Source organism: Balaenoptera acutorostrata, chromosome 20 (genome assembly GCF_949987535.1).
Source record: "Balaenoptera acutorostrata chromosome 20, mBalAcu1.1, whole genome shotgun sequence".
In the NCBI taxonomy this organism is placed as follows: Eukaryota; Metazoa; Chordata; class Mammalia; order Artiodactyla; family Balaenopteridae; genus Balaenoptera; species Balaenoptera acutorostrata.
In genome coordinates, this window is record NC_080083.1 from 9,521,378 (window position 1) to 9,540,146 (window position 18,769).

Sequence of the window (18,769 nt, forward strand, 5' to 3'; positions counted from 1 at the left end):
TCGCGGCTATCTGGGGGGTTGTAGTTTGTCTTCAAAACTACCAGGGCGTTGGGGCCACGCCGCCACATCCTTTCCGGTTCCGTTCAAGTAGTGCCTGATGGAAGCTGTAGTTTCTATGCAGATAAACTATTCTGTGTCTTTATAAGGCTAGGTCAACTGCACAAACACTCCTTGGGGTTAGAACAGAGGCCTAATAGGATGGATCTGAATAGCAAACAATAATGAGGGACAGACACTAGGGCATGCGGAGAAATAGGGGACTCTACATCGCACTTGGGAGCAGAGGAGCCCTGGTCATTTAAATCTAGAAGGGTTCTTGCATGCAATTATAACTTCATTTTAGAGGTGAGACTGCAAGCCTAGAAAGGGTGCACATGACTTGTCCAAGGTCAGAGCTGAGCCAGAGAGGTGTTGGAAATGGGCTCTCCCGCTGGGACGTATCTCCTTGGAATCGGTGGTGGTAATGTTAGACAAGAACACACCGATAGTGTGCCTGTAGTGACCCAGGGATGGACATCTGACTCAGGGAAGGGACATATTAGTGTTGCCCACCTCAGACACACAAGTGGTGGCAGGGAAAACACTTTGCAATCTCGCAGCTTATGTGTGTATACAGAAGAGTTATCAGGACTGAAAATCAAGTCCAGAGGAAACTCCAGCTGGGCTAGGGCAGGGCAATGAAAAATTATGAGGGGAAGGAAATTGCTTTCAGCGGCCAGTGCTATCATGGACACAGCTTAAGTCCAGGCTGAAACTAGGAGCCAGAATAATAGGACAGAAAGCTAGGACACCAGAGACACGCTCACAGATTAGACCAATGCATGCTGGACCAGGAATTCTTACATTCCTTTTTCCCAGGGGTCTGTCTCCACAGTGAACTAGGCCTAAGTCCATGGGCAAGAAAATTAAGTGGAGACACCTTGAGAAAGTTAGAGGCCTATGAAGGAGGGCACCGTCAGAATCCAAGGCTCAATTTGGGGAGCCTAAAACACAAGGTTTCCTAGTCACTGACCAAGAGAGGTCTTCTCCCTCAGTAACCAAGAGCCCCAAACACAGCCCAGAACGGGGGAGGCAAGTTTCCATACCTCTGGTCGTGACCCAAGAGACCAGATCAGGAAAACTGAAGCCTGGGCTCTTTCTCACAGTCTGGGGAAATCAGGCGTTGGGTGTCCATGCCTACATCTTACCTCCTCCCCAGAGGGTGGCTTCTGAGCCACCCTAAAAAGAACTAAGTTCCCTGGGCTCTGGGGGAGCTTTAAGATGCTGGGGGTGGGTGACAGGGAAAGGAAAATTGCTCTAAACTCTAAAGCACTGCTCTCCAATAGCATTTTCCATGATGATGGAAACGTTCTAAATCTGTGCCGTCCAATACAGTACCCGCTAGCTCCATGTGACTACTGAGCACTTAGAAGATCATGACACTGAGGAACAGAATTTTTTTCTTTTTTGGCCAAGCCATGAAGCTTGCAGGGTCTGAGTTCCCCGACCAGGGATTGAACCCCGGCCACAGCAGTGAAAGCGCCAAGTCCCAACAACTGGACCACCAGGGAACAGAATTGGACGCCAGGGAAATTCTGTTCCCTGAGGAAGAGAATTTTTAACTTTTTAACTTAATTTTTAACAGAATTACTTTCCCTTAATTTTAACTAATTTATATTCTAATAGGCATATTTGGCTAGTGGCTACTGTAATTGACAATGCAGCTCTAGGGCCTTGGGGATAACGGATTTAGCTAGACAGCGATGGAGGGAAAGCAGGGATAGTTTAAGTCCTCATCAGGCCCTGTGGGATGGGGCTGGGGTGGATGTCCTCACACAACCACAGAACACTTCTCTTGTCTCTTTATTCCTCATGCATATCTGTCCCCTGATATCCCCACTCCTTGATGGTCTCCGGTGAGTTGTTGGATGTCTCTCGGTGAAGGCGCCTGGGAGACAGAGCTTCGCATTTGTCCCTGCCCGCTCTGAACTGTCTCTGGCGGGCGTCGAAGACCACATGCCCTAGCCGGGTTCCTGACCCAGGACAGTAGGGCTTCCAGCTGGTCTTGGGAGGCGTAGACATCTGGCGATAGTTCTGGCAGGCTGGAGGAACTGTATCCATGGGGTGGTACACCCAGTCTTGGCTGCCTGCTCGCCGGGAGGATGATTGCAGCTCAATCAGCACAGGTACCTCTGAGAAGGTTTGCAGGTCATTGTAGGTCAACTGAGCCTTGGGAGAGCAGGAGTTCTGACTGGGTGGGACAGAAGTCCATGGTATGTGCTGCCCTGCATCCTCCTTTCGAGGAACTGCCTCAGACCTAAATAGCTTTGGGGTCTGATGTGGGCCCAAAGCTTGGACAGAGTCAGTTCCTAGAGGGTTCTTGTGGAGGCCTGGATTTGGGGTAAGGCCTGGGTTTCTGGAAACCCTACACTCTCTTGCAGGGCCTGGGGTCCTTTGGAGGACAGAGCCTTGGTTGAGGCCTAGACTCTCACGAAGTTCAGGGGGTTGGGGCTGGTTTGGGGTTTGGGACGTAGTGGATAACTGGGGAGGGATGGGGCCCTGGGAAGAGAGGGCAGACGGAGGAGACTTGGAGGTTGGGGGAAAGGTGGGGGGTTGTATTAAGGCGGAGGGCTTCTGGTGGTTGCTGTGTTGATGAAGGACAAAGGATCTGGGAGAAACAAGAGGCAGAGAAAGAGTGCATGGTGGAGGCATGGCGCATGGTGAGCTCTGGGCACTGGTTGGAGAATGGAAGCAAGGTTGAGAAGGTGCAGCATCCTTGGAGTACACCAGGAATTTGGGGTAGACTGGAGCCTGGGGGTCCGTGTTTCTCTTCTCAGAACTGCAAGGATGGAAGCTGCAGTAAGGGAAGGTCTTGGACTGCACAAATTTGTCTTTGGCATCATTTGAGATCTTCCATTCCATATTCCCCAACTCCAGGTAACCCAGTATGGATCCTGTGGAGGGCTTGGCACTGTCCCCACTACACTGCTTCAGTGTTTGCTCAGCTGTACCAGAGCTCACCAGACCATGCCCCTCTTGGGGCCTGGAGACGGTACCCAAGTCCTTTCTGGAGTACCCAGAGTTCTGAGGGGGACACACATGGTCCACGTTCTGCTTTACCCTGCGGGCATCGTAGACCACCTGGCCGGAGGAGAGGCCTTGGCTGAAGGCAGACAAGGTAGAGGGAATAGAAGCTAGGATGGGGGTAGGGGTGGTGGAAGGGACTGGAGTGGTCGTCAGGGCCATGACCAGCACTGGGACAGAGGTTGTGGCAGAGATCGGGACAGGGGCTGGTGTAGGGGCTAGGGCAGGAGTAGTAGCAGGGGCAGAAGTTGGGGGAGGGACTGGGGCCAAAGGTGGGGGAGGGACCAGAGTGTTGGCATGGGTATAGGTCAGATGAACATGGGTCAGGGTGTAGACGGAAGTGTGGCCCAGGGACTGGGCTGAGGCCTGGGCTGGGGTATGGGCTGAGGTATGCTCAGGGCCATGGACCTGGGCAGGGCTGTGCTCAGGGGTGAGGGCTGGGGAGGGGGTCTGGGCCTGGGGGGTGGTGTGCTCGGGGGGGTGGAACGTGGAGCAAGTCTGGGCCTGAGGTGGGGCCTGCTCAGAGGGGTGGGTAGAGGAGAAGGTCTGGGCCTTGGCAGGTGTGCGCCCAGTGGGGTCCACTGGGGAGAAGGCCTGGGCCTGGGCGGAAGTGTGCTCATGGGCGTGGCCTCGGGAGCAGCTCTCGGCCTGGGGGGGGGTGTGCTCAGGGGGGTGGGCTGAGGAGAAGGTCTGGGCCTTGGCAGGAGCATGCGCAGGGGGCTGAACTGGGGGGCGGGTCTGGGCCCGGGCTGGGGCCTGGGCTGGGTCATAGTCTGGGGTCTTCGTCTTGCTCTCTTGGGGCAGGCGGAGTGGAAGCACGTCCACCTTGCTCATCCTGCGGAGCTTGGAAGATGTCTCTTGCCTGGAGTAAAAGGTGGCTCGGGACTTTAAGGCTGTGACCGGAGGGGCCTCGCCAGCTCCCACTACCCCCTCCTTCCACAGTCCCCGTGGAGCCTCCATGGGAGCCCCAGCCCGTCCACACTGAGGCGGCATCCAGCAGCACCCAGAAGCCTTCTCATTTTTTGTGTCTCGTATCCACGAGTCAAGGTGGTTTGGGTGCCCGAGCAGGAAGCTTGGGCGATGGCGGAAGCGGGAAGACACGCTTGAGCGCAGGTTCATGGGATCCACGGAGCAGCGCATGCACATGCGATGGCTGCCTACACAGCTGGCTTGCTTGTCTGCGGGGAAAGGCGAGATGGGACAGGGCCTGGGTTCCTGAGGGGCTGAGAATCGAGGCAGGGATAGAAGAAAGGGGACAGGCCCACATCCCCTGAGCCCACGCTGGCGCCCACTCACCTTTGGGGAAAACACGGTGAAAAAGCGTCCGCAAGGAGCGCTTCAGAGGCCTCCAGAGCTGAGGGAAGCAGGGGAGGGGGGAGGCCGGGAGCAGGGTGAGCCCTGAAATCCACCCCTTGTCCGGCCACACCCCAGCAGCCCTCCCACCTCAGCCCCTTCAAGACCCCAGGGCTCCCCCAACCCCACTGCCCAGATCCTGCCCTGACCAGAGTCACCACATTGATCCCCACGTTGAGCAAGATGAAGCTGCCCAGGATCAGAAGAATTGAGTCTCCTAGTTCCTGGCATTTCCTGGGGTTGGTGCCAGAGCACGGCTGGGCTCGGTCGTGGGTTTGCTCACCCATGGCCGCGGGTCCCAGGACTGCCTGGGCCCCCTGGCCTCCACATACTCACTGGGAGCCAGAGGGGGAGAAGGACTGGGTCATAATGGGGCAGGTGGTTGGGGTCACAATGAGGGAGGGGGAGGAAAAGGAGGGGCCAGGGTGGCATTCGCTGGTAACCAGGGTCAGGTAAGCTGAGCCTGGACAGTCAAACAGGGCCCGGAGGCCGGCCCACCTCCCCTCGAGCGGTCAATCATTCACTCACCACCCTGTGACTCACTTGTTCAAATGACACATTCCATCTCTTGGCCGCTCCTGAGACTAGGAAGACCTTGGCCTCAGAGCCCTGGGGAAGGCCTGGCTGGAGTCCAGAGCCTCAGCCTTCTTCATGCCCTTCACTGGGCGTGGAGCTGGACCTGCCCAGATGTGGAACCTCCCAGTTTGGAAGCAGCTTCTTGTATGAGGCTCTTTGGGGACAGGGACAGCTGAGACACAGAGGAGGTGCCCAGAGACCAGTGGTTTGGAGTCTGCAGCTGCAGATCTACTTAGTGCATGGTATCGGACCAGGAGGGGCTTGCTGGCAGGACTGTGGCCACTAAACCAAGGGGACCCTCAGGCCAAGAAGAGGACACTGGCTTCTTATTGCAGGAAGCCAAGGGCAGGGACCCAGGCTGGCAGAAGGAGTGGCGCTTCCAAGCCACAGACCACCAATGTTTCCTGGACTCTGGCGCTCTTTATTCCTCTCTCCATGCCCTGCCGCCCCCCGCCCCCGCCCCCGTTTGCTGCTGGTCAGTTCATTTTTCCCAGTCTGGCTCCCGTGCAGAGGGGGCCTCGAGGCCGAGGTGGAAGGCGGCAGCGAACATGCTGATCGGGGACCCCCCCTCCCTCCCCGGGACCCCCCCCTCGGAGAGAGAGAGAAGGGGGGGAGAGGGAGGGAGGCCCCCCTCGCCCCAGGAGGGAGGAGGGGGTGGGGGAAAGGGAGGGAGGAGGGGTGTGGGGAGGGACCTGGGTTAGACGGGACAGAGAAGGGGTCTGTTCCTCTCCATGGAGGGGGCGAGGGGTGGGGAAGGGGAAGGAAGTGGGAGAAGGTGAAGGCAGGCCCGACCTGCGGGGAGGAGGGACAGACAGACGGACGGACAGAAAAATACAGAGAAGAGGTGCAAGAAGGGAAGGGAAGTTGGACGGGGCAGACAGACAAGAATGGGGAAACAGAAGAGACAGGTGGTTAGTGGCTCGGAATTCAGACCAAGTCGCCCCCCTCCTTCCATCCTCAGGCCCCTTGGCACCTCCCCCCCCCCCACCCCAGCCACCCCTCCCCTCAGCAGGGACCCAGATAGAAAAGTCTGAGGCCGGGGTGAGGTCCAGATGTGTTAAATGTCTAGGACCGCCAGAGGGGAAGGAGGGTCAGCTCCCCAGACCCAGTACAGTACTTCCCCTTCCAGCTGTTTATCCCTCCCAGGCAGGTTCTCCTCAGGGACTCAGGAGTCCCAGTTCCCACCTCCCTGGAAGGGATGAGATAGACAAGGAAGAGAAAATAAAAATACCAAGTCATTAATTAGCAGGAAGTGGTGGGTTTGTTTATACGTGTTAATCACTCCTGAGCTGTAATTTCATGGCACTGAACTCCCACCCCAGGCCAGACTTGGGTCTTTCTTGGGACTGCACAAGCCCAGCACCTTACCCTCCCTTCAACATCTCATTCTAGCAGGATTTGTGTAGTGGGGGAGACCCCTGCACCCCAGGCCCTCTCCATTTCTCCCCTCAGAAGTTAAGGTGCCTTGAGGCAGGGGCTAGACAGGGAGGGGATGCTGGAGGGGCAAATCCAGGGACAGGTGCCTGATTCTGCAGCCGGTTGCCGGGCGACAGGATGCTGCCCCGCAATGCAATGCTACCTCGGCAACAGGCTGCAGCTTTAACCCTGGAGTAGGGGTGGGGGGGGGGTCTGGAAGAAGAGGGGAAGGGGCTGGGTTGGTTATGGGGTCCATTCAGGGCATGAGGAGGAGAGCAGAGGCATGAGTCAGAATGCTAGAGTTTCCCCCAGCCTTTGCATAGAGGGAGAAGTATATATGTTGAGGGGAGCTGGAGACTAGGGGCCTAGAGAACCCTAAAAGAGCTGCCTCTTGCCCCTTGTTGGCCAGTCAGAACCTAGCCCTAGTGACCAGGCCTCTGGCTAGGGAGAAGGGGTGCTGAGGTGGCTTTAGGGGGAATCAGAACTAAGGTCATACATGAGAAAGACTAAGGAAAGGTAGGGCTAACCTGGGTCCACAGAGGTCAGGAGCAATAAAGTCCTCTCTGACAAATAAATATAAGCACATTTTACCTCTTCTCTTCTTGCAAAGTTGTTAAAAGGGGAAAAGGGCTTAGGTGAAATTCAGGCAGAATAAACTCACCAGAATGAAGAGCTCACTATTTGTGATGTTGAGAAAGATGCAGTTTGCTCCCAATGCTTTCTTGAACTCTTTATGGACGTTTTCATTGGAGCAGCTGCAGAGAAAGAGAACCGTGCTCAGAGGGCAGAGTGTAGAGTACAGTTGAAGGGGAGAGAGAGAGGGACTGAGAAAAATAAGGACTGCAGTAAAAGAACAGGGATGAGGAAACAGAGGAACTGGGAGCAAAAGGGACTCTAGAGGGCCTAAGGAACACAGAACACTGAAACTGGGAGCGGAGGCTGGGACAAACAAGGGCAGAGATGAGGACCGTAAAGAGGGCCCCCCACTCCCGACATCCCAAACACTCACGCCTCTCTCAGATCCTCAGGCACAGCCATGGTAACCTTGAAGAAGCTGCCTTTGGTTGCAAGGGGATTGGGATTAACTGGCCGAAGCCGTTCCAGGGTGACAATCTCATTGTAAGTGGCATCACAGGCAGCATATTCAATGACATAGAACTGGCAGAAGGAAAGAAAGGAGAAGCTGTGGATGACCTGAGTTTCTATCTCCCACCTTTCTCTGACTAAAATATGTGTTTCAGCAGTTCTCCAAAGGCCTTGACAATCACTCACATCTCCCTTCATCATCCGCACCCGGGCCAGCCACCAGCCACAAGGTTCTTGCTCATTGGCTCGAGAATAAACCTGAAGAGAAGTTGAAAATAAAAGAGATATTGAGGACCATCCAAAAACATCAAGAATGGAATGAGCATTAAGACACTTGGGAGGCATCCTAAACTAAGATAAAGGAATCTAGAGGAAGGAGCTGCTAATTAAAATCAGAGAACACTGGATTTTAGATGCTGTTATCATAAATGGAAGAAAAGTGAATCTCCTGAAAACAGGAAGCTCCCTGAGAGCTTGACTGATCACAGCAATGATGGACAGAAAACTGCTGCATTTCACTCTTCCACAGGCTGCCTAGCTGGATGGAGGAAGGAGCGTGAACCAACCAGTGAGGAGCCTAGGGTACTGGTATCAGGGTAAGGGAGATGCAGAATCCTGGGAAAAGGGACATTTAGAAAAGGTGGACTCCAACGACCTTACCTCCACTTCATCCCCTTCTGTGATCTCCTTATTATAGTCAGCTGGAGGTGGTAGCCGGACATCCCCGAAAGGAATTTGTCTCTCACTCTGCCAGCTGCAAGGGAAAACAGTGATATGAAAGCTATTCAGGCTAGTGTGGTTGCCCGTTTCTTCAGGAAGAGGTTACTTCCTCCACTGGGCATTTTCCACCTTCCCTGGTGATTAGACGCTAAACTCCAGGCCCTGCTCCATAGTGGTGCCTTCCATCTCTTGCTAGAATCTAAATATGGAGTCAAATGACCCCCACTCTCACCATTTCCTCTCCTGGGATCCATATAAGTTGCCCACCCAAACCCTTGGCTCTCCCCCACCTATTATACATGCCTCATGGGACTCAGCCGCCCCCTCTTCTCCACTCTCCTTCTAGGACCTAGTATGCTGGATTCTCTATTCCCAAGGTCTTACTTGTTTTCAAAGAAGATGGTGACAGAGTCTTCATGGACATCCTTCACAAAGCCCTAGAATGGATTTTAGAACAAAGTAAAAAAAAAAAAAAAAAAAAAAAAAAACACAATCAACCACCACCTCAGCCATCAAGGGAACAGACAGTTTTAGAGGGCCTTAAACTAGAGGTTTTTTGTTTGCTTTTCTTTTTTTTTTTCTTTCTTTTTGCCCGCACCTTGTGGCTTGCAGGATCTCAGTTCCCCAACCAGGGACTGAACCCGGGGCCACAGCAGTGAAAGCCAAGAGTCCTAACCACTGGGCCACCAGAAAACTCCTTTTTTTTTTTCTTTTTTTAAACTAGAGTTTTAGATGGGGACACAAGCAATCTAAAAACAGGGCTAGAAAAAGCTGTATTGGTGAAGGAATACGAATGTTGAGGTAGCAAGAAATGTTGCAAAATCCGGAAATAAGATGAGACAGAAATTAAGTAGAAGGGAGAAACATCACCTGCATCAGAACAGCCGGGAAACTAGTGGTCTCCTACGGCTCCCACAGAGGCCTCCCTATCTGTCTGCCTCACGCAGTGCTGAGCAGCTTGCCAGAGTTCAATTAAAATACCAACAACATTCAGCAAAGCTAAGAATATCCCATGAGACAGTGTGAGGTTGTCCTGGAACACCTAGAGGACATCAGGCTCTGCCAAGAGAGGAAGGGTCTAGCTCCTAATACAGCAAGAGGCCTGAGCGAACTTGGTGCCTTGATGCCTGGGTCGTAAGAAAATAATCAGAACACTGGAGAAATTCAAAACAAACACAACTTACTAAAGGAAAAATTAGGATTTAAAAGATGTGAGGGAATTCCCTGATGGTCCAGTGGTTAGGACTTTCACTGCCGTGGGCCAGGGTTCAACCCCTGGTCAGGAACTACGATCCTGCAATCCTGTAAGCTGAGCGGTGCGGCCCATTAAATAAATAAAAGATGTGAGATTTCTAAATGCTAGGACACTGCTAAGAATTTGAAAAGAGTAATAAAATTTGTAGAAGACCCCAAACTTGAGATGATGACAAGGGAGAGGAACAGGGATGACTGAATAGCTGGAATCGCTGGTCTACCTCCTATTTTCTCTCTCTCTCTTTTTTTGGCCAAGGCAGTGAAAGCTCTGAGCCCTAACCACTGGACTGCCAGGGAATTCCCCACCTCCTATTTTCTGTCTTCACTGAGGAAGCCAAAGCTATGCGTTCAACCCTGTGCTCCCAATTTTCCTACCTTCTCTCCTGTTTTTCACATTATCAAAATTAGCAATCCCTAATTTTGAGTAAGTCCAATTTTTCAACTTGTTCTTTTGTATCTGAGCTTTTGGTTTTATATCTAAGAAATCTTTACCTAACGTCCTTGTCTAGAGTTTTATAGTTTTTATTTTACATTTAGGTCAATGATCCATTTTGAGTTAAATTTTGTATATGGTGCCAGATACAATCAAACTTCATTTTTAACCTATGAATATGCACTTCTTTGAGCACAATGTGTTGAAAGACTATCCTTTCTCTACTGAATTGCCTTTTCGCTTCTGTCAAAAATCAGAAAATGCAAACTAATGTATAATGACAAAAGGCATTGGTGGTTGGTGGAAGACTTTTGGGATTGATAGAAATTGTGGCGATGGTTTGTTTTATATATCTGTCAAAACTTAACAAATTGTATGCTTTAAATAGGTGTACTTCATTGTACGTCAATTATGCCTCATTAGATTTTTTTAAAAATTAGGGGTTTCAAAAAGCTAATATATGAAGAACAATTCCTGAGCTTTGCAGGTAGGAACAAAATATGAGCTTAGGAGAGAAAACACCAAAAATGTACACTTGTGTCACTCCCACCTCAGAGAACTGATCAATCATAAACACTTAATACACTGTTTTTTCCTTAAATCTAAACCTAAAATTTCACTCTTGATACCAGTCATCTTTCTCTTCTTTCGGGAAAGGACCTTGTTATGGAGTCTTACTACTTAGAGCCTTACTTCTGCCCACAGCATTAGTACTCCTGGTTACTGCCTAGCCTCTTACTTACCCATGCTTTAGCCTTCTCTGCCATTCCCTTCTTCTGTAATATTTTTTCCACTCTTCATTCAGCTCCATCAATACCCATTCCTACTCTTCTCCACTCACATCTTCTATTTGCCCGAATCCCTCTCTTCCCTTTTGGGTTCTTCTCTTAGCTCCTTTTTTTTTTTTTTCTTTTTCTTCTTTTTTCCTTAGCTCCTTTTTAAGTGTCCTCCTCTTTTCTTCCTTTATAAGGATTTCTCTAAACATTTCATCTAGCCTCTACAGCTGACTTTATCCAATTCTTTATCCAAAATGTCTATCTCTAAGCTTTAGAAACAGTTTATCAAGAGAGAGTTAGCTATTTTCAAAACATTTCAGGGATGAGATAAAACATAGTGGAAGAGAATCACTTGCCTGCCTCTTTTGTAAAGAGCTCCCCACTCCTAGATACACTCATTCACAAAGGATATGTCTAAAGCTCTAATCCAATTCTCCTCCAACATGTCAGGGTTGGCCCTCAGGCAGAGGTAGCAACATTACCCTGGTTTTTCAAGCTACCATGATCCCAAGGCAGAAATGCAAAGCTCAGAATGGAGTTTTCCCTCACATAACTCAGCAGTTCAACTAAACGTCACTCATTCTTATACTTCTAGGGTCTTTTTCCTTCAAAGATTCTCCAAAACAAGCTTTCTCCTCAACTTCACATTCCAAGTCAGTCTCTGCTCCTTAATTCCACCCACATGACCCCAGTATTTTTCCTCCAAAAATACCAGTGGTATAAAGTGAGCTCCTAGTTCTGCTCAGTCCATGCTCATTGAGAAGATAAGCAGAGGAGGGCAAGAGCAGTGGAGTGAATCTCTAGAAGGCTACCTAGATCCAAAGGATAATAACTCAATTCAATTCAATGGCCAGGGCTTATGGAGCTTTGGCTTATAGAGCCTAGGACTGGACAGAGGAAGTGAGAGTCCTAGGTTCCTAAGTACTTCACTTTCCTCAAATTATAAGATACAAAATTAGGTCCCACCTTCAACCTATCTTCTAGTCCTGGGTTCTCAAAATAAAGGAGGGAGTTCTAGAAGAAAATCAGGAAGGGTCTGGATAAAAATCACGTGTTGAAGGTGAGGATGCCATATTCCTTAACAAAGAAATTGGAATTGGGATAGCCAGGTAAGGTCTGGAAAGTTGGATGACTGTGCCCTGGAAGGTGAACAGATATTTCATTTGGGAGAGCACCGCTTAGAGAACAAAACACATTAAGTTCTGACAGAAAAGGAAGAGCTGATGGGATAGCTAAAAGATAACTTAGATCCCAGATCTGACATTTGCAGTTCTATCCTGGAAGAAGATCAACAACACTAGGACCCAATTCTGAGAGGGATGAAAAGAACCTTCCCAAATTTATAGTTCTAGAAGCAATGTAAACACTCCTTGAACCACACTGAAGTTTGCTGAGTCATGAATATTAAATCAGCAGCAAGGACAGATTGGGCAAGTATCTATATGGCACTCAACGTTGAAGAAAGATTAGTCTGAATTTAAGGATTTACTGTTGTTTTCAACTGAGGCATGGGGCAGAAAATGCTAAAGTGGCCAGGACACAAAATCCACATTACCTGGCTTCCAGCTCAAGTCCAAACTCTATTCTCTGATTCAAAGCATCCTAGCCCCAATTCACTCAATCAAGTCTATCACTGCCATAGCCCACAGGAGAAAAGAGAAAGATTCAGAGACACATTTTCTGTTGGACACTTATATGTGGGAAGGGAAACATGTCCCTTCCCAGCAGTCTCACACAGTTAATTTGAACTGGATACCAATCTTTCCCAGCTGTGTCTGACTCCCATGCTTCCTAGAACAAAAGCAAACATCATATCTTGATCTCAGGCTCAGTTTAAGAATCACTTTTCTTAGGGATGGGAAGGACCCAGATGAAGGACAAGATACTGTGGGAAATGAGGCTAAAATCTTATGAGGAAGGGTACTTCAATAAAGGTAATGCAAGTTTGGGGGAAAAGGATATAAGAGACAAATGCACTCTATCAGAATCAGAAAGGAATTAAGAAACTTTGCCAAAGAAAACAGAAATGCTATGGAGGCAGGCTAGAAGAAAAAGTCCCATGAGTTAGGAAAGTATGCAGAAAAAAAATGACAGAAAGAATCAGCTGGGAGCTTCCTTCTTCCATCTTAGCTGGCTAATGGAATAGGTAGTTTCTGGGTATTACACAGAAATATTAGGATAAAAAGCTAAAGACTTATATTGAGAGGTTAAGTTAAGATAGATGTGGGTACCCACAGGCACTGAAGAATATAAAGAAATCTGGTGAGGGAAGTAAAGCAGAAATGAATAGGCATTTAGAATGGGTCAAAAATGACTACACTGAGCTTACCAGTCGAAGTTGGGGCAGAAACCTACTCCAAGGGCAAATATGAGACCCTTTCCAGTTATAGCAAGATATGACTTCACAGGGAAGGAGTTCAAGAAAGTCATTTCCAAGGGCACGAAGGTGGAGAGGTCTATTATGGGAGGAAAGGCTTGAGGGGAAGTGAAGGAAAGGGGGTTCTTCTCCTCACAAGTAATGTTATGATAAGATAACTCTGCTCTTGCTCCTCAGGGTAAAATGAGAGAAGACAGGAATCAGGAAAGTCTCTGAGACAATTCCAGGCATAAAGTCCAAAGAGGTTCAAAATAACAACAGTCACATAAAGAAAAATTCCTGAGAGGCAAGAGGGGTCTCCCTCTGGCTTAATCTAAATGGGAAAAAAATGTCCTAAAAAATAAGATTCAGAACAGATTTAAAAGGTGGTAATAAAAGGAGTTCTAAAAAACCCAATCCTGGGCAACGGGGGAGCTGAAGTAAACAAGGATCTTTTAAAGATAGTCTCCTTCTCCTTTAAAAAAAGGCTAGTGGATTCCCAAACTGGGCGAGTTGGCCAAAAGTCTTCTAGAAGTGGAAATCCTTAAGAAGAAGATTAACAGATGGAATCCTTGTGAGATCCCCTTTTAGAGATCAGGGATATGAAGCTTACACTCCTCAAGATGAAGAAACTGTATGAATGATCTAAATGTATGAGGTCAAAGTGAGGTGACAAATACAAAACCATCCCTGGGTAAAACAGTAGACCAGCTAGTCTTGGAATAAAGGGGTGGGGTGAGAGACTTGAGAAAAGGTGCCACCTTATGGCTATGAGGCAACTAGACGGCTACAGCCCAGAGTTCCTGAGGTCAGAGATACTAAATGTCATAAACAGAGTCTGACCGTTTCTCCTTGGGGTGGGAACAGAAATATAAGATGAAAGTGGGGTGAGTCTTCCAGAGCCAGTAAGCAGAGGCCTCTCCGAGGAAGATGAAAAGATCTAATATGGGACGGCCTTCCCAAGGGGGTAATAGTGGAGAATAAAGAGAATTCTCCATGTGCTTGGACTGTGGGGAAGACGTGATTCAGATCCAAGGCAGATCTTCTACCAGAGACAGGAAAAGTCAACGAGACGCTGGGTAAATGGGGTCTCTTCTGGGGGGTTGGGAGGGGAGCTGAACCAAGTACAATAATGCCCTGATGCTCAATCCCGGAGATGCGGGTAAAAGCAGGTGTAATAGAGGGGTCAAAACTAAGAGGAAGGGGTTAACTTCTAGAGGTCTCCCCCCAGGACGGACGCGGGTGGGAGCATGGGTCTAAGGTTCTAAGGGTCAGGGCTTAGCTCCAGAATGTCGATCCCGCCCCACTCTTCCCTGCTCTGGCTGGAGGGAGGGGGCTGAAGACCGCGTCCCCGGCCAGCGCGCCGCCTCACCTTGTAGAAGGCCCCGTTGGAGCCGCGCACCTCGACCGGCAGTCCCGGCTCCACATCCCCCCCAGAGGCCAGGCCGCCCATGGCGCCGCCACCGCCTCCGACTCCCCCGGCGGCGGCTGCAGCAGCGCTCTGAGTACGGGCCGGGCCAGGTCCCCGGCGTCTCCCCGGAGGAGGAGCCGGAGGGGGAGCCGCGGGGGGCGGGAGCCGGGCTGGCCCCACGGCGGCCCTGCCACAGCCAACGAGCAGGGGGCCGGGGCCGGGCCGCTCCCCGTCCGCCGCCGCCGCCTTGGTCTCCGCCACCGTGAGGGAAACGGCCGCCGCCGCCGCCGCCGCCGCCTTCGTCACCTCAGCTTCCGCCCGCCGCTGCCCCCGCTGCTGCCTCAGTCCCGGGACCCGCTGCTGCCGCTGCCGCTCCACGGCCTTCACCTGCCCCTGCCGCCGCCGCCTACTGCGCAGGCGCACCGGGCACCCGCCCGCCGCGCGCGGGCCCCGAAGGCCAAGGCGCAGGCGTCAAGGCTGGCGACCCAGCTCGCGCTGGCCAGCGCATCAGGGCTTCCACACTCCTCTTCACTCTCTCACGCCCCCTCCTGGTCGCTTACTTGCGCTTGCGCAGAACCCGACTGGTTCTCTTTCCTCGCCACCCCACCTCTCCACGGCCCCTGTCTCTTCCTTTTCCCGCCCCACAACACTGAGAGCTAACCAATCATGGGGAGGGAGGGACAGAGCTCACTCAATCGGATTGGACTTCTGATGCTCCTGGTCAGACCACACCCACTTCACCACGGTGCGCTCCAGCAGGCGTGTACAAATTAGGGATGGGCATGCGCCTGAATGATTGCTTGGTCACTTTCCCCACCTTTGTGTTTCTTGGTGCGCACGCTCCGAAGGAAAAAAAAAAAAAAAGTTGTCGAAAGGCAAAAAAAAAAAAAAAAAAAAAAGGGGGGCCTGGTGCGCATGCGCTGGGCTTTACAGTCCACAAGGCGGACTGGACTCTCTTGAGCCTCTGTATCTCTGCACAATGCGGTTTAAGAGTCACGTTCTTGCCTTGAGAAGATTCTGGTCATGCATACAAAGAAAGGTTAAAGAAAGATTTCAAGGCAGTACCGAAAGGCAAATGCAACTTAGCACAAGATTTGATATCTAAATGCGGAGAAAATCCAAAAGAGGAAAAATTGTTACGGAGAAAGGATAGTAGAAGGGAAACTTAGGATTCGTAAACTAAGATAAGTAAGAAATTTCGATAGAAGTGAATAAAATAGCCAAGAAATTAGGATCATGTGTTGTGCAGTAATCATTTAGCAAATATTTATGTAGCCCTCACTGTGTTCCATCCACTGTGGTAGGTCGTAAGGATACAAAGACAAGATGTGGTCCCCAAAACAAGGATTTTATAATATATTGGGGAAGGAGCAGACAAACACATTTAAACAAGTAAGTGCATGGAGTTCATTTGAACATGGGATAAAGATAAGGACTAAGTTTTGAGGGAATCCCAAGGAGACGAACAATGGTCAGTTGTTCTTCAGAGTGATAGGGAAAGACTACTGCAGGGGAGGTGATGCAAATTGAGATTTGAGGGATAAATAGGCATTTGCTAGAGGAAAAGTGCAGTAAGAGTATTCTTGAGAGAACAAGAACTACAATGGTGCAGAGGAGCAGAAAGAACATGTCCTTTGGGGAACCACAACTAGTTCAAATAGCGTTTGGCTTGAAGTAGGGAAGCTAGACTGTGAAGGACTTGTAAATCAGGTTAAGGAAAATGGTCTTCACTTTATCCATACTGGAGAGCCACTGAAAGATTTAAAGCAGTAGTATAATGTAATAAGATTTATGTTTTACAACTGTGGGGAATAGATTAAAGAGAAAGGGCATCCCAGAAGGCAGTGAGAGCTGTGAGGAGCTGTTGCAGGTGAGGAAGATGCTGAGGACCGCCTTGGATTAGGGCTGTGGGCAACAGAGGTACAGGTTGATTTGAGCCTGTTAAATTTGCAATAGAATCAACAAGAATTGGTGATAAGGATGGGGTGGAGTCAGTGAAGAAGTGGGAGGAACACAGATTTCTACCTTGGATTGCTGAGTGCATGGTGATGCCAGTCATGGAAGAGAGAACATACGAGAAAAAGTTTTGGAGGAGAAGTTGATGAGTTCAATGAGTTTGATTGCGCTCTTTGAGTTTGAGGGTCCACCATCCAGGTGGTCATGTTCCCTTGTCTTCAACAAACTTCTCTTTCAGATCCCAATTTAAATATAATTTCATTAGCCTTCCATTATGCCCACACTGGTTTAGGTCCCCTGCCTTACACTGCCAAAGCATCCCATACTCCTTTGTGGCACACATCATGGTTGTAATGTTAATCATTTATCCAGCGTCTGTCTTCTGCCATCACACTGTGAGTAAGCCCTATGAGATCAGAGACTGGGTTCCAGGTCTGTTTGTCCCCAGCATTGTATACTCAGTACTTAGCACAGTTCCTGGCACGGCAAATATTAACTGAAGGAACCAATGTCCTGTAGGTCAATGGACACACTAGTGTGTGGCCCAGGAGACGTCTGGGCTAGAGAGGTGAATGTGAGAATTATCAGCGTATTAGACATAGTTAAAGCTATAAGAGAAAATTAGATGTCTAAAGAAAAGTGACTTAGAAATGGATTGGGTCCATGATAAAACTCTCAACTACAACAGTATTTAAAGGGCTGGCAGGGAATTCCCTGGTGGTCCAGTGGTTAGAACTCCATGCTTCCACTGCAGGGTACCGGTTGGATCCCTGGTTGGGGAACTAAGATCCCACATGCCGTGCAGCGTGTCCAAAAATTAAACAAAGAAACAAAGAAATAAATAAAGGGCTGGCAAAAGAAGAGGTGCCTTCAAGAGTGCCTGAGAAGGAACATCAGTAACGAGGGTAGCAGAAATAATAAAAGGGGGGGCTTCCCTAGTGGCGCAGTGGTTAAGAATCCGCCTGCCAATGCAGGGGACACGGGTTCGAGCCCTGGTCTGGGAAGATCCCACATGCCGCGGAGCAGCTGGGCCCGTGAGCCACAATTACTGAGCCTGCGTGTCTGGAGCCTGTGCTCCGCGACAAGAGAGGCCGCGATAGTGAGAGGCCCGCGCACTGCGATGAAGAGTGGTCCCCACTTGCCACAATTGGAGAAAGCCCTCGCACAGAAACGAAGACCCAAGACAGCCATAAATAAATAAATAAATAAAATTAAAAAAAAAAAAAGAAATAATAAAAGGGACTAGACTATCAGCAGTGATTCTGATGAGGAGTAGGGAGGGAGAATTAGAGAAATTAAGTGGGACAGATTATCAGGAGTGCTGGCTGTCAGACTAAAATGTTTGGGTTTGGACCCTTAAGCAACAGGAGTGGCTGAATTTTGTCTTGGAAATGGCACCATCATCAATTTCCAAGCCTCTGGCAGCAACAGTCCTCTCAGATTTGACTTTTGCTCTTTTTCATCTGCTTTAGTCATTGTTCATTCAGGCCAAGGATGAGAGTGGGAAAAGGGGGAACAGCATTTCAGATGGGGAAATGGCATGTACGGAAGGCCCAGAAGGGAGACTACAGTGCATTTGAGGTACTGGAAAGAGTCTAACATGGTCAGAACTGACTTGCTGGGGAAAAAAGGCTGGAATAATGTTTCAGATAATGGGGATTTGGGCCAGAGCCTGGAGGGATTAGCCAGAAGTTTGGACTTTGTGCTGACAGCAGTGGGAGCTGTGACTGGATTTTCAGCCAACTTGCCTTTAGGTGAAATTGCCTGTAGGTGAAATTACTCTAGCTGGACTATACAGAGTGTGTCAGCAGAATGCCCCAGCTTGCCTTAGGACTTCTTTTTCTTTTTTTTTGGCCGCACCGCATGGCATGTGGGATCTTAGTTCCTGGACCAGGGATCGAACCCATGCACTGTGCAGTGGAAGCACGGAGTCTTAACCACTGGACCGCCAGGATAGTCCTGCCTTAGGACTTCTAAATACACAGAGAGATTGAGAGAGGAAGATAGAAAGATGGATAGATTGATAGATGGATGGCTAGATAGATCCTGAAAATGGGGATTAAATGAAAGTTTACAGATTGAATGTTGAGACTTGCCCCAGACTCCCTCTTCACCCAGCTCTGAGATTACCTACAACCAGGCTTACACCCTCCAGGCAGGAGTTTGGAAGCATCTTCTCTGGGAAATCTAACCAGACAAGGAAAAAGACCTAATGGTACTGACATCAGGGGTTCCTCAAGGAAATGGCCTCACGGCTCACCCTATAGTAAAGTTCACGGTCCACATGCCTCCCTACATCCCATACAGACACACTCACAGTTTCCAATCAGTACCTTAGTGTCCCGATCTTAAATATGAGCAGACAACTG

At 49.7% G+C, this 18,769-nt stretch overlaps 1 protein-coding gene across 6 annotated transcripts; it reads right to left on the reverse strand.

Moving 5' to 3' along the window:
• Positions 1-4,122: 4,122 nt before the first annotated feature.
• LOC130705953 (RNA-binding protein FXR2-like) lies at positions 4,123-14,859 on the reverse strand. 6 transcript variants are annotated; one of them, XR_009006353.1, is made up of 8 exons: positions 14,406-14,850; positions 8,599-8,651; positions 8,155-8,248; positions 7,681-7,752; positions 7,418-7,566; positions 7,070-7,163; positions 6,105-6,181; positions 5,650-5,784 (listed from the first exon to the last, which is right to left on the reverse strand). XR_009006353.1 is itself a non-coding variant. In XM_057536398.1 (8 exons), exons 1-7 carry the CDS (start codon positions 14,484-14,486, stop codon positions 6,951-6,953), a joined length of 564 nt encoding a protein of 187 aa, XP_057392381.1. In that variant the 5' UTR covers positions 14,487-14,851; the 3' UTR covers positions 6,035-6,181; positions 6,936-6,950. The 6 variants fall into 6 exon arrangements, 5 of the variants coding, with proteins under 5 accessions (XP_057392382.1, XP_057392379.1, XP_057392378.1 ...); XM_057536398.1 differs by lacking the exon at positions 5,650-5,784 and adding an exon at positions 6,936-6,971 and having other exon boundaries at positions 6,035-6,181; positions 14,406-14,851; XM_057536399.1 differs by lacking the exons at positions 5,650-5,784; positions 6,105-6,181 and adding an exon at positions 4,123-4,241 and having other exon boundaries at positions 14,406-14,851.
• Between the last annotated feature and the right edge of the window lie 3,910 nt (positions 14,860-18,769).